The sequence below is a fragment of the Adiantum capillus-veneris genome, chromosome 22 (assembly GCF_014529385.1).
Source record: "Adiantum capillus-veneris isolate H3 chromosome 22, ASM1452938v2, whole genome shotgun sequence".
In the NCBI taxonomy this organism is placed as follows: Eukaryota; Viridiplantae; Streptophyta; class Polypodiopsida; order Polypodiales; family Pteridaceae; genus Adiantum; species Adiantum capillus-veneris.
Genome location: NC_140952.1, coordinates 142,473,558 through 142,498,614, shown reverse-complemented (window position 1 = coordinate 142,498,614; position 25,057 = coordinate 142,473,558). Strand labels below are relative to the sequence as shown.

Genomic DNA, 25,057 nt, shown 5'->3' with positions numbered 1-25,057 from the left:
ATGCAGGACACAGAGGGATAATGTCCACGACACAAGCCTTAGAAAGATATTTTTATGGGCCGACACTATGAGCTAACATAGACAAATATGTCAAAAAATGTGTACCATGCCAAAAGGCTAAGTATGATTGCCATAAGACTTCTGGCTTGCTTCAACCCCTATTGGTACCTCAAGTACCGTGGGAAAGTATTGCCATGGATTTTATAATGGATTTGCAAATTGCCACGAACTCCGAATGGAAATGATGGAAATGATGCAATCTGGACTATCATAGACAGATACAATAAGCAAGCTTATTTCATTCCAGTAAGAAAGACAATTAAAGCTGATCACATGGCGAAGATCGTTCTACCGTGATTTTCAAGTATCATGGCATGCTTAAACGATTATCAGTGATCGCGACCCACAAATGACTAGTAATATCTAACAAGCACTTTTTACGAACTTAGGAACTAAGCTGAATATTTCTACAGTTTATGATCCTCAAACAGGTGGACAAAACGAAATCGCTAACTCTAAAGTCCTAGACATTTTAAAGTGCTATGTCTCAGATAACCAACGAGAATGGGAGAAGTATCTACCTCGTATAATTTGCCTATAATAACAATGTACATTCCTCTACTGGAAAAGCATCGTTCGAGGTTATTTATGGCAAACCGCATCTTCCCCTAATCCTTCTCACCAAGGATAAGATATTCGCAGTTGATGAATTTGTTCGAGACCTGGATCCGGCTTAGACGCAAGTGAAACGTGCTATCCTTAGATCTCAAGAAAAACATAAGAAAGCAGCAGATAAACATTGTCGTGATCTCAAGCTAACTGAAGGACAATTTGTTCTTCTCAAGTTTGATAAAGCATGACTTAAGAAACAGGCCAATCAGAAAAGGAAAGTTTATTATGGCCCGTTTAAGATTACAAAACAGATAAACGACGTTGCATTTAGGTTGGATCTTCCATAGACTTGGAAAATCCATAGTGCTTTTCACATGAGCCTTCTATGACCTTACGTTGGTGAATCTCCTACAAAAAAAAATTACAGAAGATCCCTTTGAGGTAGATGAAACTGAAGAGATACTTCCTATCTCTAAACCCATCTACAAAAAACGCTTATGAAGACAAATCCGGATTTCGTAAGTGCTTAAAACTGAAACCTATGAGCACATGTGCGTAGCTTATGTCACCACGATTCTAATGACTACTTGCAAGCAAAAAACAGACATTGTTTGATATACTTACAACCGCAAATAGCTCGTAGATGCATGAGCGCGTTCGCTCCGTTCTACGAGGAATTCTTGGCGTTGTCGCATACCTCTTGTTGAGCCTAGCATGATGGTGTTGTCAGATCTCCAATGTGATGAACGAGCGGGGACTTGCGCCAAGAAGAAGCTCATGCTCTCGCAAATCATTCACCATGAGGAGCGCCAATAAAGTCTGGAAGAACTCATTGTAAGTACTTAGCAAAGCTTAAGAATTACTCTGCTCTAGATTCTCAGTGGATGACGAAATCAGAATTGCAAGATTTCTCAGATATCCTTCATCAGTATCATGAAACCTTACAATTGAGGACAAATGTTTAGAAGCTAGAGGGATGTAATATTTTTAGCTATGGCTACAAATAAATGAAAATGATTTTTGTGCACACAAATGAATTTATGAATTTATTGGTACCAATTATGAACGGGCAAATTTTCCGGTGCAATGTGCCATCTGGAAATTTATTCGTGTACGGATAGTATGATAAGTAGAACAGTAGTCGGATGCAGTGCAGCTGCTCCAAGGACTTGGCAAGCTTTCAAGAGTATTTTTGCACGACGTTATATGACCTCCCTGTTTAAAGGCCAAATTTTGTCCAAATGGGAAACTTGAAAATGCTTTGCTATAGAGACCATGGAAGAACAACCAAAGGTTTCTTGACATCTACCTTTCGATGTCTTTCTTCAAGTCGACTTCCTTGAAGGACCAATGCGAGGGATATACCATTGGATTGCCATCACCCTTATATGAATATTGTCTTTCTATAGAAGTATCGACAATGCAAGAGCTTATGGATCATGCTTCGGTCAGCTACAAGCTTATGAAAGGGAAGCTGTAACAGATCTGGACACTCCAAGTCGGAAATCTACCACGACACACGCAAGCAGACTGAAAGATATGAACAAAACTTTGAGAGAGACAATACGACACGGCATAGTCCTGCGCCCAAAGAGATTGGCCCCAAAGATTGGCGTCCCTTTCGGCATTTCTTTATTATTAATGCTTCACAAAGTACAATGTGCAAGGATCTTCGTCTCAACAATGCTCCCAAGCGTATCTGCGTAAGACTGAGGCCCTGTCACTTTATTTATAAGGCCTGGGCCTTCCAAAAGAAGTGTACATGAAAAGCTTCAAGTTTAGAAGCATCTGGGTTCCAAAAGCTAGTGCTCCAGTAGCCAACGCAAATTGCAGAAATCTGTACCGTCAGCCACGTCAATATTGTAAATCGTGGGTACGTACATTTACCACGTCATGAGCTAGCGCTCCAGTAGCGAGTGCAAATCGTAGGAATCCATACTATCAACCACATCAGTAGTGTAAATCGTGGGTCCGTCCATCTGCCACATCATCAACCCTTTTTACGCTTCTTTTTGAGCCTTTAGTCCTTTTGGGTCCCATCTGCAGGACCTATGTAAGGTGTAGCGGAAGTGAATGTTTGAGTGCTCCGAAGTGTGCTCAAGGTTCCTTTTACGTAGGGAAGGGAGAGCCTTCCGTTCTTTAATGAGAGAGTGCAAGTGATCACAAACAAAGTGGATAAACATTGTGAATAAAGGTGTTGAGACTGAGAGATAGAGAGAGAAGAGAATACGACACCGGAAAGTTGTAAAACCCTCCTCCAAGGGCCCCTCTCTCGATGGCGAGAGAGGTCTAAGCTATTGATTGCACAAATCTGGTACAAGTGTAGATGTGAGGCTAAGTGATGCTAATGTGGGGAACTGAATGCTTCGAAGACGACGGTGACGATGACGACGAGCCGCTATCTGCTGCTATGGCTTGAAGGCTGAAAACACCGTCTCCTTGCTGTCAAAACGCTGAATTGGATGATGGATGGATCGCTGATTTTGCTGCTGAAGGAAACGCTGTTCTGCTGCCCTGTAAAACGCTGGATTTCTGGTCTTCTTAGGGCAACAAAATGCTGAAGTTGTGGTTGTGAAAATGCTGAACTTAGGCTGAAATCGCTACTGCAAAACGCTGGCCTGATGGCTAAAAACGCTGCTGCAAAAACGTTGGCCTGAGGTTGCTGAAATCGCCAAGTGTAGGGCTGAAATCGCTGGTTCTCATGCTGCTGAAAACTCTGGGTTAGTCTTGTGGATAAACGCCAACCTAAGGGGGTGGATCTTGCTTGAGAGAGAGAGGGAGGAACGTGTTGCAACCTATGCTTGTGTTCTCTGTAACAAACTGCTGACGTGTCAAAGCCTTAAAGAATGGAGCCAACTTGCAGATGTTGGCCGAGGGGCCTAAACCCTAAGAAGAACAAGTAAGAGAAGAAGAAGTCCTACCAACTTATGGGGGCCTCGTCCGATGGGGCCCCAAGTGACATAAAGGATTAAAATAAAGCAAGACCCGCGCACACACACAAACTGATGACGTGGCAAATTCTTGAAAATTGTGTTGAAATGATGACGTGGCAGGTTGTACAAATTTCCAATGACATGATGATGTGGCAGGTTGTACTGATTTTCGTGTTTTTCGCTGACTGTTGTACGGATTTTTGTGATTTACACTGGCAGCTTTTTGGCTTTGCTTTTGGACCAGATGCTTTTGAGTTTGAAGGCTTTTCAATGTAATTGCTTTTTAGGCCAAGGGCCTTTAAATGAGGTTAGGGCTCATTCTTTGGCATGCTTCCTAGCGAAGCTGCAGAGTCTTGAGTACCAGCTTGTACTGTGTTGATGCAATATAAAGAAATACGGAAAGGGGCGCCAAGATTTGGAATTCCGCCACTCTGTGTCGCGTATTATCTCTCTCTCTCTCTCTCTCTCAGTTCAGTCATTAATGAAGTGCTAAAAGTCTATTCAATCCGTTCTTTTCTATTGGCACGTGGTGCCCGTCTTGTGACAGTGGTATTAGAGCATCAGGCATGTGCTTTTCTGAAAGTATACCGGTCCCACAAAAGAGCAGAGAGAGCTATTGGAATTTTATTTGAGGTATCTTGGCCCTCCAACGCAGACTTGTTAGCCACTCTCACCCTTACTTCATCGCGCATCGGGCGTGCTCTCGTCTTCATCGCTGTGTCTTATAGGGCATAAGCCATAAAGAACCCAAGATTTGGAATTCATGGATTCAACAGAATATTTGCAGTTTTTGCTCAACGAGCTTCACGACATTCTTTCGCGGTATCCTCAGTAGAATCTTCCGATGCTGCAAAGTTTTCAACAATTTTTGAGCTACATGTTACCCCTTGTGATGCCCCATGTGGTACCTCCTCCTCCGGCACGAGAAAGTACGAGAGCTTTCAACCGGCAACCTTCTCAGCCGTCTGTTCCGATTGGGGGAGTTTTCAGGAATATAGTGCAATCATCTGACCCTGATCCAGTGTAACCGCCTTTGCCACCGCCATTGCTCCCACCACCACCACCACCACCACCACCACCACCACCACCAAGCAACCAGGCTACAATGGTTGGAGCCCTCTTGGATACCCTTACTATCCATACTTAGGATATCCGCCTAACCAACCCAAAGATTTTAAAGATGGCGGCACGACAGTCAAATTTTTCACTTTTTTCGTGTTGAAAGATCGCAAGAAAGCATTGCAGTTCCTACAGCAATTCGACAACATTTATGCTTTAGGGAACTATACAGAAGAATCCAAGATTTCTCGAGCAGCAGAATTTCTTAAAGATAATGCTATGCAATGGTGGTGTAAGGTGCAACGAAATGAATGTTTGCGCTTTGCTGAAGATGAGTGCTCCGAATTGTGCTCAAGGTTCCTTTTGTTCTTATGGAAGGGAGAGCCTTCCGTTCTTAATGAGAGAATGCTAGGATCACAAACAAAGTGAATGGACAAAGTGAATGGAAGTGCATGAGACTAAGAGATAGAGAAGAGGATACGACACCAGAGACGTTGTAAAACCCTCCTCCGAAGGCCCCAACTCTCTATGGCGAGAGCGGTCTACTTATGATTGCACAAATCTCTACAATGCTTGGACTCGCCGACGATGAGGACGACCACGAGACGGGCTGAAAACTGAAAATCTTCTATCTGCTTAATTCTGACTCTATGTCGATGACGATGTCAATGGCGACGATGCGACGACGACGCGCTGAAAATGCAGATGCTGAAATCTGCGTTTTCTGGGCTGAAACTGTAAAACTTGCGGGATTTGACCGTGTGACGAGCATCTGCTGCGGGAAGGTGAGATTTGCGAGGTTCGAGACTTCTTCTGCGGCGTCTAAAGGCTGAAAACTGAAAACGCTGGTGGTTCTACTGATTTCGTCGCGCAGGAATTGCAAAACGCTAGGTGCTCTGCTGTCCCAAAAACGCTAGGGCTGAAATTGGTCTTGCTGTTGCCGATGGTTCTACAAATGCAAAACGCTAGGTTGATTTGCTGTGTCGTGATGACGCCGGGCTGATCTGCTGTGCACAAATCGCCAAGGCTGATCTGATGCAAAAACACTAGGTCTTCTGTGGAGAGAAAACGCTAGGGTACTTCGGGTGTTGGTCTTGTTGAGAAGTTGCCTGTTGAGCAAGGTGCTCCTGTTGCCTCTTCTGCCAATTAGTGCTAGCCTAGGTTTGCTTATATACAAACTTACTCAATTTGCCCTACCTACTTTTCAACAAAAGTCACTTAAAAATAACAAGTGAAAAATGTCAAAATTAGGGAAAATAGGTAAAATGCAATGGAAAATTCCCCTGAAGGATTCTGATGGATTCTGATGGGAATGCTTATGATCATGTTGTGTGCAACCAGAGGATATGCATCTACACTAAGTGACTGGGCATGCACGGTCTATGAATAGACTCACAAAAGTGCTATATCACCTCTAATCTAGACTGATTGGACTGATTGAACCCTTGTCGTGCTGTAGCTTGTCCACGGACACATAGGGTTGGATGTGTCACGTGACAGGTGGAGTTCAATTGCGACACAACCGCATGCTCCAAGGACCTGGCAAGCTTTTAAGATAGTTTTTGCACGTAGTTACATGACTTCGATGTTTGAAGTCCGGATTTTGGCAGAGTGGGGCAACTTGAAAATGCTTGCCATCGAAACCATGGACGACTATAACCAAAGGTTTCGACGTGTACCTTCCAGTGTCCTTAAGTTCATTCCCTTAGAGGACCAGTGCGAGCGCTACACCATTGGACTACTATCACCATTGCAGGAATATTGTCTCTCCAAGCATGTCTCTACCATGCAAGAGCTTATGGACCACGCTGCGGTCAGCTACAAGCTCATGAAAGGAAAGTTGGAATTTACCATAGAAGAACCTTCGGCCACTAACCAAAACTCTCGGCAACAAGAAACAAATTCTCGGGAATCCTGTGAAAACCAACCTCAACGGCCTCGTCTGACACAATGTCAATGAGACGCGTTGCTACAAGAAGGCCGATGCTTTGAATGTTTCCAAACAAGGTATACGTTCAATACATGTCCCGAGCGAGCCTCGACGTCCTCAGTGCAACCTTCTGCTCCCACGTCAGACAAATCCTCGGGGCCACCTCCGGTCAAGAAGGCTAGACTTGCTATTGGACTAGTACCCGATATTTATGGTATACACCTCGAGAGTTTTAATGAAATTATGCAGAGCTTATGGAAAAGTCAACGGCTTGAAAGCCCTTATTTACTTTGACCTCGGAGCTAGCTCAACACTTTGATTATGATGCAGAGGGTGGAGAAATTGAAGCTAAGCTAGCCACGGGGCAAACTCAAAAAGTGGTACCGCTCATTGGTGCACTTCCAGTGACTATAGAAGATTATCATGGAAAAGCCGATTTCCACATTATGAAGTTGGGCAATTGCGACGTTCTCTTGGGCATGCCCTAGCACGACAAGAATGATGCAACTCTCTAGGTCCGGAACCCAACCATCACCGTGATGCAGAAGGGCAAGCTCGTTGTCCTTAAAGTTCGGTTCCACGAACAAAACCCTGAATGACCTTTGTAGTTGTTTTCTAGCTAGATACTTTCGAACATTGTTTGAGAAAGTATTGTTTGAACTTTGTTTGAAATGGATGCTATTTGTTTTAAACCTGTCTTGGTGCCGATTTGGAATGTTTGACTCTGGTTTTAATACTGGTCTCATTGATTGGTGATTTTTACTCACTGGTGGAGAAGTGAGAAATGCTATTTTGGTATTGTTTGAACCTCGGAACGACGCAAGCCGATGCTTGGGGAACGTTTCGTTGTATGCTAGAAAACCTCGGAACGACGCAAATTGTGGTCTGGGGAGCGTTTGGTTGTACAGTCCTGTGAGCTCATGGCCCGGATCTTTTTAGGTTATTGGCGGGGGGGAGTGACGAGGTAGTTGTTGAGTAGCTTCATACCGCAGACCGTTTGTCTTGGGGGAGTGCTCAGCGGCGCTGTTTGTTGTGTCTTGTAACATGCATATGTAAGCATTTGTGTTGCATTGTGATGTGCCAATTATTGAATATTCCTAATTGGATGAGATTGCCTGGGTATGTAATTTTAGTGCATCAAGACACTCGTGGAAGATTAATACATTCTGGGTGTGATGGCTAATTTTACTACACCGGAATATCAAGAGTTCCGATCTGGACGAGAGGAGAAGCTAACTCCTTGATCAAATGAGTTGAAAGGAGAAGCTAACTCCTTAACAAAAAGAGCAAACTGATTGTCCCTCGGAATGACCCTCGGAAATTTTTTGAGCTAACTTGAGTTGTTTTGCAGATATGTTGTAATTGCGGACGATTACTCTCTTTCAAGAAGGGGAGATGTAACAAACTGTTGACGTGTCAAAGCCCTAAAGAATGGAGCCAACTTGCAGATGTTGGCTGAGGGGCCTAAACCCTAAGAAGAACAAGTAACAGAAGAAGAAGTCTTACCAACTTATGGGGACCCCGTTCGATGGGGCCCCAAGTGACATAAAGGATTAAAATAAAGCAAGACCCGCACACACACACACAAACTGATGACGTGGCAAATTCTAAAAAATTGCGTTGACATGATGACGTGGCAAGTTGTATGGATTTTCGCGTTTTGCGTTGACTGTTGTACGGATTTTCGTGATTTATGTTGACAGCTTTTCGGCTTTGCTTTTGGACCAGATGCTTTTGAGTTTGAAGGCTTTTCATTGTAATTGCTTTTTAGGCCAAGGGCCTTTAAATATGAGGTTAGGGCTCATTCTTTGGCGTGCTTCCTGGCGAAGGTGCAGAGTCTCGAGTACCGGCTTGTACTGTGTTGATGCAATATAAAGAAATACCGAAAGGGGCGCCAAGGTTTGGGGCCAATACTCTTTGGGGTGGAATTCCGCCACTCCATGTCACGTGTTGTCTCTCTCTCCGTGTCGCGTGTTGTCTCTCTCTCTCTCTCTCAGTTCAGTTGTTAATGAAGTGCTAAAAGTCTGTTCAATCTGTTCTTTTCTATTGGCACGTGGTGCCCGTCTTGTGACATTCTCCTTGCTTTTCTGCCAGAAATGCTAGCGCTAGGGATTGCTTATATATTATCTTAGCAAAATTGCCCTACCTAGTTTCCAATAAAAGTCATTTAAAAATAAGTGAAAAATATCAAAAATAGGGAAAATAGATCTATGCACTGTAAAAATACTCCTGATGGGTTCTAATGGAAATCTGATGATCATGCTATGTGCAACCAGAGGATATGCATCTACTCTAACTGTTTGGACATGCACGGTTTGCGAACAGACTCACAAAAGTGCTAGATCACTTCCTTTTCTAGACTGACTTGACTGAACTGAACGTTGGTCATGCTATAGCTTGTCCACGGACACATAGAGTTGGATGTGTCACTCGACAACCTATAAGTTGGTACAACTTATAAAAGTGAAAGTCCTTCCATTATTGGCTTCCCAGCTTGGTTTTGCAAGTTGATAACACTTTTTCTGTATCTTTTAGCGGGGCTCTCACCTCTGACCTCTTTTTGTCTAGAGTCCATCCTTTAGGTCATGCCACATGATATACCCCTATCTTGAAAGAAATGTAATCGCCCTCGATTATGCCTGCAAAACCAACATAAGCCAGCAACAAGTCCAGTAGACATTGATCCAAAGTACTGACGTACTAGACAACACATATCTAGTACTTGCACGAAGACGATTGTCACCGAACATCCACATCACATTCACATCACTATCCCCGACACTGTCCACCATTTACGGGTCACCGCAGCATTGATACCACCTTGAAAGGTGTGGAGCGATACTTCTTTTGGCTTAGACTCGAGAAGGATGTGGACGATTTTGTACGTAGTTGCTTGGTATGCCAGAAGGTCAAGTTTAACAGGCAGAAAGCACAGGGATTGTTACAGCCTTTACCCATTCCCACTTGCCCCTCGGAAAGTATTGCTATGGATTTCATTTTTGATCTCCCGAAGACACAGAGTGGGCACGATGGTATCTGGACTGCTATTGACAGATTTAGCAAGCAACCTCAATGAAGAAAACAGTCAAGCCGGATCACTTAGCGAGATTGTTCATTGCCCAAAAATTCAGATAACATGGCATGCCTGAGACAATTGCCTCTGACAGAGATCCCCGATTCATGTGAGTTTGTTTTGGAAGGCTATTTGGGAGAACATTGGCACACGGTTGCAGTTCTCGTCATCTTTCCACCCGCAGACAGATGGGTTATCTGAGATTGCAAATTCAGTCCTATTGGATTTATTGAAATCTTCTTCTTTGGATCAGAAGACTACATGGGAAAAGTATTTTGCCCTTGGTGGAATTTGCCTACAAAAACACGATCCACTCTTTGATGGGGAAGGCGCCATTTGAAATTATTGAATTTGCTACGAAGGTTCCACCCTTCCTTATTACACGAAAGATAATAAGATTATTATTCATCTTTCTTCTGACACCTTGCGCGTCATTCACGAATCTACCGTGAGCTTGGAGTCCTGTTCTTTGGCCTGTAAAGTGGTGGGAAGTCTATGCTCAGCAAGGCTATTGAAGGACTACTTTCAAGCTTCGCTTCTTCACGTCAATTTTAAGATTGTGAATGTCTCTCCTCTCGGGAGAGGCTTCTTCAGGGTGCAATTCGAGTCTGAAAGTCAAGCCATGGAGGTCTTAGAACAAGGTTGAAAGGGCATAGGGAGATGGACATACCAATAACCACCCAACCATACCTATATATAGGCCCTTGGCCCTCCTATATATAGCCCCTGTACCGCATGTGTATCCATCGGCCCTTGGCCAGGGCCGTGCCCTCCTATAGTCCTACCCTTGGCATGACATTACTCCCCTCTTTGGAGAAGCGTTTTTGTCTACGAAAACAAAAGTGGTAGGATCTTCATAAGAACACTAATGTTTTCCGAAGTGGTATCCGTCATGGATCCAATTGTTTGTTTGATCAAAACACGGCACAGTAGGAGGTTCAATGAAATCAAGAATAACATCGTGATTTTGCACATTGTTGTCCTTTTGGAACCATCTAGTGTGAAGACTGTAACAAACTGTTGACGTGTCGAAGCCTAAAGAATGGAGCCAACTTACAGATGCCGGCCGAGGGGCCTAAACCCTAAGAAGAACAAGCAACAGAAGAACTTAGAAGTGTCACAGAGTGAGGACGTGGTTGCCCGAGTGCAGAAAACCCTAACCCTAATTTCTGTCAGGAACCCTAATTGCTGAAACCCTAATTCTGGAAACCCTAACCCTAAAACCTGCAAACCCTAATTTCTGCCAAAAACCCTAATCCTAAGGCAACAGACAAATTTCGAAAATTGCGTTGACATGATGACGTGGCAGGCTGTATGGATTTCTATAAATTGCGCTGGCAGCTTTTGGCATTGCTTTTTGGACCAGAAGCTTTTGAAAACTTTTTATGCTTTTTGGAGCAGAAGCTTTTGAGTTTGAAAGCTTTTTATATAAACTGCTTTTTAGGCCAAGGGCCTTTAAATATAAGGCTAGGGCTCATTCTCTGGCATGCTTCCTGGAGAAGGTGTAGAGTCTGGAGTACCGGCTTGTACTATGATGATGCAATATAAAGAAATACCGAAAGGGGCGCCAAGGTTTGGGGCCAATACTCTCTGGGGTGGAATTCCACCACTCCTTGTCGCGTGTCGTCTCTCTCTCTTTCAGTTCAGTTGTTATTGAAGTGCTAAAAGTTTGTTCAGTCTGTTCTTTTCTATTGGCACGTGGTGCCTGCCTTGTGACATAGACTCCATTTAGAATGCACATGAGCATGCTTAAACGAGTTATCACAACAAAGATGTACCTGCAAAAGTACCGCTTTTTGCTTTCCGTGAAAGTAACTTGCTGACATAACTCATCAGCTAAGTATAAGTTCTTGACTTGTTCTCAAATTTCATCAGTAAACAACCCCACCATAAGTAGTGTTCAAGGTTGAGAACTTGATTTAAACATGAAGAGACTAAACCCAATCGCAAACTTGCTTTATCTGATGGTAAGCAAACTTCAAGTAGAGCAATAAATGCTTATTAATTAGATTGTGTGGTACTAATGTACGCACTTTGTATATCCTTTAGCACAAGATTACACTTTGTAATTTTCCTATCCCCTTGGATAACTGACAGTATTGAGGTGTGTTTCCCCCACGGTTTACAGACAGTCGTTTTAGATGACTGAGAATCAACAATGTACCATCGTGGTTAACATGAAAAATCCACAAGCACCCAAACCGAGCAATGACCTCTGTTGGTGATTGGTAGACTCAAAAGTAATCTCATAGAGATACTAGTAGCACATAGAGTGCAAAATGCTTCATAAGCAACAACTTGATGAATACGCATGCCGTTCCAAATCAGCTTTTGCTAAACACTAGGGTCCATAACACCTAGTGTGCATGTATTTAGCAAAAAACAGATCCAAACGTGTATATCCATGTTCATCCTTGCCAATACTTATGGCAAATGTGATGCTCCTAGCACACATTAAAGAGGAATGTAAATAGGTCTGAAAAGAAATTAAATACTTTCAGTTGCAATCATTTGCAAGCCTTACTGAAACGTCTGAACCCTAATAGAAGGTGAGACAATGATCACTTCTAGGTACAAACAATGAAACTTTTTCATTAACAACTCATAGCCTTTCTAAAACAACCATCTGTAATGTTGTTTAGCAACACTTGTACCTTAACAAGTCAAGTCTTTCTAAGTATCCTACATTTTCTGGCCACTGAAATTGCTCCTGACACGTCGTGTTGAAAATGGTCTAGAAAATAGATGAGACAAGCACCTAGGGACATCGTCGCGACACATAATTGAAATAGCGACGCCAGTGTCTGTCCCAAAGACTCATATTCTCCACATGTGGAATATGTCTCATGTAAGGATGTTTAAAAAAAAAAAGAACATCCTTAAAGTACAAGATGTACTTGTGTGCGGAGGTAATTGCCAACACTCTACGACGTGAGTGAGAGGGACCCTCATTAGCCTTGCTCCACACTGGGTAAACCGAACTCCTTGAGTTCCTAGACCATGGTGTATCCCATGTGACAACATGTGCCAAATTGAACACGACAAGTGGGTTCATAATAGCATAATGTATAGTGGACACGACGGCCCAAAATACTTGCTCCGACATGCCCTTGGCATGGCTCTAAAACGTTCAAGTGTATTTATACGACTTGAAAAGACCAAGCAAAGCATACTAAAAAATGGAATAACACCAAATCAATAGATGTGTACGTGGAGATTTGAACTGAATGTTCACTTATCCGTATTCAAATGCACAAGAGCACCTCACCCACCTGTGGAAAAAACAAGCAACATTGCACTGGAAACCCTGGGTGTTGCCTTCGCAATCTAAACCAGTTGGTTAGAATCTACGTAGTCCAACCCCTTGGTAAGACCCTTTGTAGGAACTGCTCAACTAGCAGGTAACGATAATCAACATAGTCAAATGTGTACAGAATGGTTGGAATCAACTTGAAAAGTTGAATTTGTTCGCTACCGCGTGGTAGTTTATTGCGGACCTTTCCTTGAAAATATAACGGGAATAGATCAAAGTAAATCACCCGCTGGGTCTTACCCCAAAACTGTGCTGCCATAGACGCTCGTAGTGCTATAGAGAGAGCAAGAGGTCTACACAAGGGAGATGCCTAGCTCTTATGGACAACCATGCTATCTCAACTGATTGCTGCATCCATACTCCGTGGTAGAGATCAACTGATGTGAGTTTAAGATTATCAGAAACTCAATTCGAGCATCGCACTAAAAACATCTAGTGCGTACAAAACACCGAAAAGATCTGTAATGACAAGACTCTTGCTTGGCCATTAACATCAATGGGAACTCCATGGGATAGATCTATTCAAGTTGGAGAACAATCACCCAAGAAATAACAGCATTGGGTCTTACCCTAGGTTTGACAATGGCTCTTAGCCTGTGTGGCTCATAGCCCTTATGCCAATAACAAATTAGTGTTTAGAAACCGATGAAGACTATTTGGAGTGGCGTCTTGGCCACTTACTAGCTGAGAGTCCGAGCACCTTGGCTGTAACAAACTGTTGACGTGTCGAAGCCCTAATGCTGTAGAAACCCTAACCCTAAAATTAGAAACCCTAATTTTGTTCGAAACTCTAATTCTGTTGAAACCCTAACCCTAAAATCAAAAACCCTAATTCAGTCCAAAAACCTAATCCTGTTGAAACCCTAACCTTAAAATCAAAAACCCTAATTCTGCCCAAAACCCTAATCCTAAAATAAAAAATCCTAACCCTAACCCTAATTTGCTGACGTGGCGGGCTGACACGTGGCCTGATGAATGGACACCATCGTGATTTTCAAAAAGCTGGTAGTTTTTGGCATTGCTTTTTGGACCAAAAGCTTTTGAGTTTTGAAGGCTTTTCACTGTAATTGCTTTTTAGGCCAAGGGCCTTTAAATATGAGGTTAGGGCTCATTTTTTGGCATGGTTCCTGGAGAAGGTGCAGAGTCTGGAGTACCGGCTTGTACTGTGTTGATGCAATATAAAGAAATACCGAAAGGGGCGCCAAGGTTTAGGGCCTATACTCTTTGGGGTGGAATTTCGCCACTCTGTGTCGCGTGTCGTCTCTCTCTCTCTCTCTCTCAGTTGTTATTGAAGTGCTAAAAGTCTGTTCAATCTGTTCTTTTCTATTGGAACCTAACCCTAATTTTTGGTACAGGTTTCAAGATGGAAAGTCAGTCGACTTTTCAAGCTCGACTGATGTCGAGATTGCTTTTTATGTTTGAGTTCTATTTGATCTTGTTTGGTGATCCTGTTTGGAATTTGTTTGAAATGGATGGTATCTATTTTGAACCTGTTTTGGTGCCGATTTGGATTGTTTGACTCTAGTTTAATATCGGTTTCAATGATTGGTGATTTTACTCCCGGGTGGAGAAGTGAGAAATACTGTTTTGGTATTGTTTGAACCTTGGAACGACGCAGGCCGATGCCTGGGGAGCGTTTCGTTGTATGTTTGAAAACCTCGGAACAACGCAGGTCGATGCCTCAGGAGCGTTTGGTTGTATGCTTGTAAAACAATTGTTGTTGTGACTCCCGGCCCAGACCTGGATGGTTATGCGGGAGGAGTATTAAGAAGTCTGAGTAGTGGTTACTCTCAGCACCTCCAAATGACGCAGGCTGCGGTTTGGGGGGCGTTTGGTTGTAAAAGGCCTCTATATCTCCCGGCCCAGACCTTTTTAGGTTATGCGGGAGGAATAATGAGAGAGTCGTTGAATATCTCCCGGCCCGGACCTTGTTAGGTTATGCGGGGGGAGTGTTCATCGGTGACTTTATGTTTCTCTGTCTTGTAACATGCATATGTAAGCATTTGTGTTGCATTGTGATGTGTCAACCACTGAATATTCCTAATTGGATGAGATTGCCTGGGTATGTAATCTTAGTGCATCAAGACACCTGTGGAAGATCAGTACGGTCTGGGTGTGATGGCTAATTACTACGCCGGAATATCAAGAGTTCCGATCTGGACGAAAGGAGAAGCTAACTCCTTGATCAAAACAACCGAAAGGAGAAGCTAACTCCTTGATCGAAACAACAGAAAGGAGAAGCTTACTCCTTAATAAAAAGAGCAAATTGATTGTCCCTCGGAAATTTTTGAGCTAACTTGAGTTGTTTTGCAGATATGCTGTAATTGCGGACGATTACTCTCTTTCAAGAAGGGGAGATGTAACAAACTGTTGATGTGTCGAAACCCTAATTCTGTTGAAACCCTAACCCTAAAATTAAAAACCCTAATTCTGCCCAAAATCCTAATTCCTACAGTCTCAAGGCCTTGGTCACTGCACACCAATACCAAAGGGTACTCGAGGACCAAGATCTGAAACAGAAACTAAAGCAATCAGAGGATGAGTGCAATGGCCTAGCAAAGCACTTGCCAGTCAAGAAATCAGGTAATAGAACAGGCTAAACAATTGAAAGAGCAGGAAGAAAAGATCCTGAAGGTTACTGAAGAATAGAAGGCACTGGATCAGAGGAATGTTGGTTTGCAGACACAAATGCAAGAGCTCCAGGCTAGTCATAACAATTACTAGAAAGTCTTGAATACAGCCATCATTGGAAGGGCCATTGAAAGTCTCTTGGCCAATCATGAAGTATATTCATTGACTGCAGTGAATTAGAAAATTGATCCTGGACACAGAGGTCAAAGTTGCAATAGCAAGTCTCAGAGAGCAGTGTACAACCAATAAGCCAGATGAGAAAGAATGACTTGGTCAAAGCTGCAATAGCAAGTCTCAGAGAGCAGTGTACAACCAGTAAGCCAGATGAGAAAGAACGACAACGACGACGATGTCGATGACGAGGTACTGATGGAGTCTATGTTGATGACAAGGTTTTGTGGATCTATGTCGACGACGACGAGGGTCTTGACGGGTGTCACGTGCGCACTTCACTTGCGCTACGTGGACATGCTTTTGCCATAGTCTAGCATGAGTCTTGTTAGGACTGAGCCTGGCACCTCTGTGAGCCTCTAGCAGGATGCGCATGTCCAGGCCGATCGCACTTGCATACCCTCCACACTATCTCTCATGGGCATGCTCAAATGGGATCGACGGCTGAGGTGATCTGGGCCGTCAAATGCGCGTTTGGTAAATTCGGAGCGTTTGGTAAATTCGGGGAGAAAAGTAAATTCTGCCAGGCTTGTAAATTCGGGTCGATCCGCACCCCAGACCTCCCCACCACAAGCCATGTGCACTAACCACTATGCCCTCATGTGTACGTTGAAATATAGGGTATTCGAGTATGTCATATTGTAAATGTGGGCCGATTAGTAAATTCGGGGAAAATTTGTAAATTCGGGGCAATCTCAGATCTGACGGTGCATGATTGACGCGCCCCGCCTTTTCCTCCTCCACCATTGATCCCATTTGACCATGCACGTGTGATATAGTGATGAGGCTTGCATACCGTCTCTTGCACATAACAATTATCCCATCATGAGCATTTTCGAGAGCATAGAACGCTTTTTTCCAAAGTACACATTTTTCACTTATTTATTAAAAAGTGATTTTTGTTGGAAAATTAAGTAGGGAAAATTGCTAAAGAAACTATAAAAGAAAACCGTCGGGCACTCAGTGGAAGCAAAGGAGGCAGCAGAAGGAAAAAGTGATTTTTGTTGGAAAAGTAGGTAGGGAAAATTGCTAAAGAAACTATAAAAGAAAACCATTGGGCACTCAGTAGAAGCAGAGGAGGCAAGAGAAGGTGGTGCACCAAGTGTTGCACCCGGCAGGTGGTCTCTCTCTCAGCAATATCCCAACAACACTAGCGTTTTTGGAGCAGATTTCATCCACCAGCATTTTTGCAACAGTATCATCCTTTAGCCTCGTTGCATCCTCGATTCCATTCCCGGCAGCAGATCCTCGCCGGAAAGCCATCCATCGTGACATATTTCAGTTTTCAGCTTTGACGTCGTCGTTGTCAACACCATCGTCGTCGTCGACATTGTCATTGTCATCGCAGGTCTTGGACGTCGTCATCGTCAGAGTCCCATTGTCGTCATCGTCATTGCCACGACACATTACCGCATTTTCAGCCCTTACACCAGTGCCAATTCTCAGCCTTACAGATCAGCCAGCGTTTTCAGTTTTCAGCCCTTAGAACAGCAGTCCTCGTCAACATCGTTGTCGTCGTTGGCACAGTACCTGATCGTAGCAGATTCCCAACAATCTCAGTTTTCAGCCCTAGCCTCGCGTCGTCGTCGTCACGGCGACATCGTCGTGTTCATGATGGTCGCCGTCGTCGTCAGCATCATCGTCGCCATCGACATCATCGTCTTTGACATAGACCAACAGTGCTCGTCGTCGACTTCATCGTCTTCGACATAGACGAGCAGTACCTGTCGTCGACATCATCGTCTTCGACATAGACCAGCAGTACCCGTCGTCGACATCATCTTGTCGACATAGACCATCAACACCTCGTCGACAACATCATCATCATCGACATAGAACCTCAGTACCCCTTTAGTACCTCAGTACCCAGTACCAAGCATCAATAGCATTAGTATCCATTAGCATCAACATCCTCAGCACTTAGTCATTGTAGTAGCATTTGTGAAAGAATAAAGAAAGTACTTTCTGTGGCAACAGAGGAAGGGGGCCCTCGAGGGTTGGGACCCGACAACCCCTGTGTCGTTTCTTTTCTCTCTCTCGTCTCTCTATCATTGAGTTCAGTTCATTTCTTTCAAGTGAAGTAAAGTGTCCCTTGTGTTTGTGTTGTGCACTCTCTATTTCTTTTAGTTCAGCTGCTATTTGAAGTGCTTAAAGTTGTTAAGTCTGTTCTTTTTCGTTTGCACGTGGTGCCCGTCCCCGTGACACTCCCCATCCACGTTGCATTCAGGTGCTTGAGAAACCTCGAGTACTAGTCCCGCCTCAAAATTTGCCCCCCAGTAGACATGGAGAGGATTTCAACGTATGATCTGAGAAGCATTGCTATGTCGAAGCACAATTGCATGGAGGACTATTGCTTGGTGTCACAAATTGCTGACGTGTCAAGCTATTGAAGAACTAAGCCAACCTGTAGGTCCCGGCCGAGGGGCCGAAACACTAGAAGCAATAGAAGAAGAAGGAAGTCCCACTAACTTACAAATCCTCGTCGAGTGGGGGGTCAAAATAATAAAGTTTGTACCAACTTATGGGACCCTGTCCGATGGGGCCAAGGAACTAGATGGAGAATTCACAAAAGACCTAGCATAAAAGCATGATGACGTGCGAGCTGTACGAACCTCTGCAATTGTTGTCGTTGGTTGCTTACATTTACGGATTTTCGTAATTTGTGCTGACAGCTTTGGGTGTTAGCTCTTGGGACCAAATGCTTTTTTAATATGATCCATGGGCTCTCACTGTTGCAGTCTACACGTGGGAGATGTAGAGCAGAGCCATGGGAGTCATACCTTGATGAAGCAGTATAAAGAAATACAGAAAGGGGTGCTAGGGTTTGGGGTAGTGCTCTCTTGGGGTGAAATTTCGCCACCCCCCGTCTCGTGTGTCATGCATCTCTTTTAGTTTAATGTTATTTGAAGTGCTTAAAGTTGTTCAATTTGTTCTTTCTGTTGGCACGTGGTGCTCGTCCCGTTACATTGGTATGAGAGCTCCAGTTGTGTGCTTTTCTGAAAGCGTACTGGTCCTACCAAAGAGCAGACAAAGCAAGATGGCACTTCTAGTTGAATTTTTGTTTTTTTCAAAGAATGTTTGTGTCCCTGCCCGGACTTATTAGCCACTCCCATCCTTAGTCCATTCCTCCATAGTTACCTGGAACGGGATCGGGGAGGCCGGAACGGTCGACCAAAATAAGGCTTGAATTACCTCCATTGAGCTTAGTCGCAAATCAACTTCTAATCAAGCCAAAAACTGCTCCCAAACTTGCCCTCAAACTGCCCCAAATATGTCCCCCAAACAGCCCCAAATCTACCCCTAAATGCCTACTTTTGCCCATTCTGCCCCGCATTCTGCCCGTTTTCCCCGCTTCAGAACATTGTTTTGGTTATACACCGTTCCAGAACGGTGTTCCATCCTTGACTTCGTTTCGAAAACGGGACTCGTCCGGAACGCCGATTCGGAACGTTTGGGTTACGTTCGGCCCGTTCCCTATTACAGTGCATCGCGCATTGGCCGCACTCCCGTCTTCATCACTACGTCTTACAAGGCATAAGCCATAAAGAACCCAATACCACTTGCAAGAGAAGGATTAAAGATTTTTCAAGCAATTATTTTTTTTAGAGGCTTTGCCATGAAGTGGTGGATGTTTATAGCTACCAAGCCGCACACTCCAAGGACTTGGTAAGCTTTCAAGAAAATTTTTCCCTGAAGTTACATACTTTCTAACATCTTTCTTCGGAGTGCAGCTTTTGGTACAGTGGGGTATCCAGAAATGCTTGCCACGGAAACCCTAGCAATTTACAACTTGAAATTTCTCGACATCTCTCAGCTGGTGTCTGTTCTTGAGCCGATCACCTTGGAGACCGAGCGTGGTTTCTATATCATTGGACTATCATCACTGCTACGGGAACATTGTCTTACCAAGCCACAATTTGGACGATTCAAGAGCTTATGGACCATGCTATGGTCGGCTATAAATTTTTGGAAGAAACCTACCCTAATTTTGTCGCAGGTTTGAGAATGGAAAGCCAATCTTCTTTTCGAGCTCGACTGATGTTGAAAATGCTTCTTCACTTTGATTTAGCAGTTTTCTGAATTTTGTTTGAGAACTTGTTTGGTGATTCTGTTTGGAATTTGTTTGAAATGGATGGTATTTGTTTTAAACCTGTCATGGTGCCGATTTGAAATGTTTTGACTCTGGTTTTAATACTGGTTTCAATGCTTGGTGATTTACTCTTGGATGGAGGAGTGAGAAATGTTGTTTTGGTATTGCTTGAAAATCAAAGCGACGCAGACGGGATGTCTGGGGAGCGTTTGGTTGTATGCTTGAAACCTCCAAGTGACGCAGGCTGCGGTGTGGGGAGCGTTTGGTTGTATTAGTCCTTGAGCTCATGGTCCGGACCTTTTTAGGTTATTTGTGGGGGGAGTGACGAGGTAGTAGTTGAGTAGGTTCATACCGTCTCGGGGGAGTGCTTAGCGGTGCTGTTCGTTTTGTCTTGTAACATGCATATGTTAGCATTTGTGTTGCATTGTGATGTGCCAACCACTGAATATTCCTAATTGGATGAGATTGCATGGGTATGGAATTTTAGTGCATCAAGACACCCTTTAGAGGTCAGCGCGGTTTAGGTGTGATGGTTAATTTTGCTACGCCTAAATATGAAGAGCTCCGATCTGGAATGAGAATATACTCCTTATTGGATGAGATTTCCTGGGAAGTTAACGACCCAAGCTATCAAGAACTCCAATTTGGAATGAGAAAAATGATTGTTCTTAGAAATGTTCCTCGGAACGACCCTTGGAAATTTTTGAGATAACTTGAGTGTTTTGCAGATGTGCTGCAATCGCAGACGATTGCTCTCTTCCAAGAAGAGGGGACGTCACAAACTGCTGATGTGTCAAGCTACTGAAGAACAAAGCCAACCCGCAGATTTTGGCCGAGGGCTCAGGGGCCTAAACGCTAGAAGGAGAAGAAGAAGGAAGCCCTACTAACTTACAAATCCTCGCTGAGTGGGAGAGTTAAAATAATAAAGTTTATACCAACTTGTGGAACCCTGTTTGATAGGGCCCAAGGGACTAGAAGCAAAACCCACAAAAGATCTAGCACAAAAACGTTGACGTGGCAGCTGTATGTACCTCCGCAATTGGCGTTGCTGGTTGTTGATGTGACAGGTGTACGGATTTCATAATTTGTGCTGGCAGCTCTGGGCCTCGGCTTTTGGGACCAAATGCTTTTAGAACTTGAAGCTTTTAATGTAAACTGCTTTTAGAGGCTAAGGGCCTTTAAATATGATCCATGGGCTCTCACTTTGGCAATATGCCCGTGGGAGATGCAAAGCAAAGCCATGGGAGTTGTACCTTGTTGAAGAAGCAATATAAAGAAATACCGAAAGAGGCGCCAGGGTTTGGGACCAATGCTCCTTTGGGGTGGAACTCCTCCACTCCGCGTCTTGTGTGTCGTGCATCTCTTTTAGTTCAGTGTTATTTGAAGTGCTTAAAGTTGTTCAGTCTGTCCTTTTTTGTTGGCACGTGGTGCCTGTTCCATTACTCTTGAAGATCATAAACATTCTGGAGGAAGCTGCAGCTGTACGCCTTGCTTTGATCAACATGTGGAGGCATTCCCGTTACCCTCAATCGGTAAGAATTGGTGGATCACCTCTGGGCTTTAGTGCGTTGTCTGTTGTTATAGACTTGAACACCCCAAGTCAAGAATCTGGCACGACACACGAGAGAATCACTGAAAATACTTCACAATTTTATCACACTTTTAAAACAGAGTCGACATGGCCAGTGTGGTTTTGTGCCCAGAGGTATTGGCCCCAAAATCTGGCGCCCCTTTCGGTATTTATTTTTATATTAGTGCTTGAGCAAAGTTACAACTCCTGCGGGACCTCTACTCTTAGACTCCGTGTCCAGATTCTCTGCAAAGTGAGGCCCCAAGGGCTCTATTTATTCTTAGAAGGATTGCCCCAAAAGCAAAGCCCCAAAAGCAGCCAGCGCAAATTGCGGAAATCCGTACAACTTGCCACGTGGCATGTCAGTGCAAAACGTGGGGGTCCATACTGCTGCCACATCAGCATGCCAATGCAATTTGCGGAGATCCGTATTGCTGTCCATGTCATCAGGTGGGTGGTCATGCTGCAACAGGTTTTGTGTCTTGTACATACAGATTACTCGCTAAGCCGTTCGGCAATTTTACTGTTGATATGGTATCAGTCAAGCTCTAGCCTTTTGTCTTATTGTCTCTGTTTGTCTCGTCTTAAGTATTCATGTCTATTGCTCTTTTATCAAGCTTCCGTTTTGTTTATACTTGTCATTAGCAATCAAGTCTTAAGTCACACCATCGCCAAGACCTCTCAGTTCAACACTGTCGAGGTCAAGGTCAACTTTGAATTCCCCTTTAGTTGACATCTTGGCACTTCAAACACACATCTCAGTTTCAACAGCGGGGTGGACGAATGGTGGGCACATACCAGCAAAACTGGATACACAGTAGCGAGCACAGCTAGCAATAGGCTGTCTGCATTAGGGCTTACTACGCAGCAATATGGCAGGGGTACACACACAGGATGCTGCAAGGTGACAGGCAGTGGTGACAGCAGAGTGTGTAAAGCGTGCAAGCTGATGGTGTCTGAGTGAGTAATGTGAAAGGTGATGGGTAGTTAGCACCAGCATGTGCAGGTGAAGAAGGTTGCATTGGGTGTGGCTGGGGAGGCACAGGGGATACAGCTGCTGGCGCAGGCAAACAGGTTATTTACTGTATTGGCTTGATCGGAAGCTTTTTCATGGGTTTTTATCTCAGTTCCGGTCATGCATATCGGGACTTTGGCTTAGCAGGGCGATTGCTTATTTTTTTTGGATGCTTGAACATACAGGACTCCCAGTGGGCACTTGGGCAGCTTGTGTGGTCACGATCCTGCTTATGGCCGTTTTTCATTACTGTCCCGTGACTCTGGTGCCCAAGTGCCAGTGGGCACTTGGGCAGCTTGTCTGGCCACCATCCTGCTTATGGCCGTTTTTCATTACTGTCCCGTGACTGTGGTGCCAAGAGTCCTTAGTCATTGCTTTTCAAATTGCCTTCATGCTCGTGGATGCTTGCACATACAGGACTGCCAGTGGGCACTTGGGCAGCTTGTGTTTCATGATTCTGCTTATGGCCATTTTTCATTACTGTCCCACGACTCTGGGGCCAAGAGTCTTCAGTCATTGCGGCACATCAGTGGATCAGGTTTTCACGCTAAACAGCCGAGACACTCTAAATATGCTACTTTGTACTTGCCACTGTAAATGATTTTGATATGCATCATGAGATGTTCTCTCTTCAGTATGATCTGCTGCATTTATTTGTGGATGATGTTGAAGGCTTAATGCGGAACCTTCCACTATGACTATTACTTCATCATATATATGTATTATGATTAGGAGCTTATGGCTCTGGCTTATGGCCATACCACATAGCATTTTGCTCCCTTGTATTTGTTCATTCTCACTCATCACAAGCCACCATGAGAGGTACCCATAGTCTTTGGGCCTTGGTCTGAGTAGTCTTTAGGAGTGGTATCTTCCTTGAGATGGGCTCATTTTAGTATCCCAGAGTATGCGTATACAGGTTACAGCACCTTTTTTTTTGTGAGAGATCGATCGATTGATTGATTGATTGTGTTGCAGCTCTATGATGTGGTTGTACCTGATGAGGAACTTTCAGATACCCAAAAGGCTCAGATTTGTGAAAGAATTGCACAAGCTGACAAAGTTAGGGGTGTTTTGTGGTGTTGTTAGTGATGATAAAAATGGTTCTTGAGGGTCCTTGGTTTACTGACCGTATCATTTCCTGATGCAGTGCCTAATTGATGGTGCAGACGAGTACTTGCAAATGCTTGATGTGGCTAGTGGTACCATGCGGTCTTTCTGTAATATGCCACAAGACTCTACTTTCGTATGACTACCTGGTATAAATGTGTGCAGCAGGATGGTCTACTTGTTTCCCCTGAATCAAGGGTGGTAAGATAATCAGTGTTTAATGCTTGTGCAGAAGCTTGAGGTTTTCTAGTTCTTATGATTTTGAAATTAGGGCCCAGGTAGAACAGCTAAACTCATGCCCAAGGTTGGGTCTACTGTTGACGAGACAGTTCATGTTACCGTGATCCTAAAAGTTCATATGCCTCCAGATGTTGAAAATTTTCAGGTGCAGCGGGTAATTATGTTACTTATTTTTTAGCATGGCGCCCCCCCCCCCCCCCCCCCCGCCCCTTTCTTCTTTTTGCAGTGGAAAAGATCCTTGTATTAGTTTTTTGAAACTGTCTACAGAGCTACTGAGTGTGGCTTGTTACATTGGACGTACTGAGCATTACAAAGATAATTGTCACTTTACAAGGTTTACTTGATGGTTCTTTCCCCCTCTTTATTTCGGTTATGCATAACTTAGGATCTGATTGTTATACTGGATGCAGGGAGGATCTCTCTACACTATTTTCACAGGTTTCCCCTCCTATTTTTATGCATAGCTTTTTTGGGACTGGGACCATAATCCCGATGCAAACAGACAGGCGCAAGAGCCCATGTGTGCAAAAGGTCCATTGAAATTCATGGTAGAGTGCAAAACAGTGAGCAAGTGTGCATAGCCATAGGCAAATTTAGAGGTCGCTCACAGTCATAGAAACCCGGACTTATTTTTGAGCTTTTCAGGGTTTGCTGCTTGCATGATTGCTGTGTGTGTGTGTGTGTGTGTGAGAGAGAGAGAGAGAGAGAGAGAGAGAGAGAGAGAGAGAGAGAGAGATTTTTATTGAAAGTCTTCTGGAGGCTGAAATCAGTCTGTGAGACAATTTGGTGTACATGAGTGCCCTTTGGCTTTGCAAAAACCGAAAAGCAAAAAAACAAAAGTACAAGTAGGGACTTGAGCTGTTGTAATGGGTGTCCGCAGAATGTGCGGGATTGTTAAGCAAATAGTCACAATTTTGAGTGTGCTCTTTGAATTGTAGTGGGTATCTGTGGAATGAAAGTCCTTGATTGTACTAATATAGCCAAGCAAGGATTATACTCTTGTCCAAATTTGAGAGCACAGGCCCAACGGATGAATAGTGTAGACAATTATGTACTCTTTTGATGTGGACGTGACATACAAAGCGACAAAGAAAACATTGGAACATTATGTCTGTTGTCAACGATGATGAGCACAAACCATCCACTATATTTAACATGTCTATTGTTGCGGCGAGCTGGTACCTTCCATCGTGGTTTTAACTTGTACACTGTCATGCCTTTTTTTTATTTCACATTCAGAGGAAGCTGCCGTGCTCTTCAAGAGGAGAGATCAGGCTATTAAGTTCGGGAGGTGAATGCACACACAACTT

At 43.9% G+C, this 25,057-nt stretch overlaps 2 protein-coding genes across 5 annotated transcripts in view; both read left to right on the top strand.

The window, feature by feature from the left end:
- EMB1968 (ATPase family associated with various cellular activities (AAA)) overlaps nt 1–23,924 on the top strand; it is a 27,580-nt gene extending 3,656 nt beyond the window's left edge. Inside the window, exons 11-13 of one of the 4 annotated variants that reach the window (XM_086494823.1) lie at nt 23,376–23,459; nt 23,548–23,656; nt 23,740–23,924. In XM_086494823.1, coding sequence (XP_086350949.1) covers nt 23,376–23,459; nt 23,548–23,649 — 186 coding nt within the window. In that variant the 3' untranslated portion in view covers nt 23,650–23,656; nt 23,740–23,924. Of the gene's footprint in view, nt 1–23,375; nt 23,460–23,547 lie in introns of all 4 variants that reach the window. The other 3 variants (XM_086494825.1, XM_086494822.1, XM_086494824.1) reach the window with 3 other exon arrangements.
- On the top strand, nt 23,803–25,057 carry LOC147430349 (uncharacterized). Its single transcript, XM_086494827.1, has 3 exons — nt 23,803–23,892; nt 24,053–24,081; nt 24,158–25,057. The coding sequence occupies exons 1-3, from the start codon at nt 23,803–23,805 to the stop codon at nt 24,285–24,287; spliced, it is 249 nt and encodes an 82-aa protein (XP_086350953.1). The 3' UTR covers nt 24,288–25,057.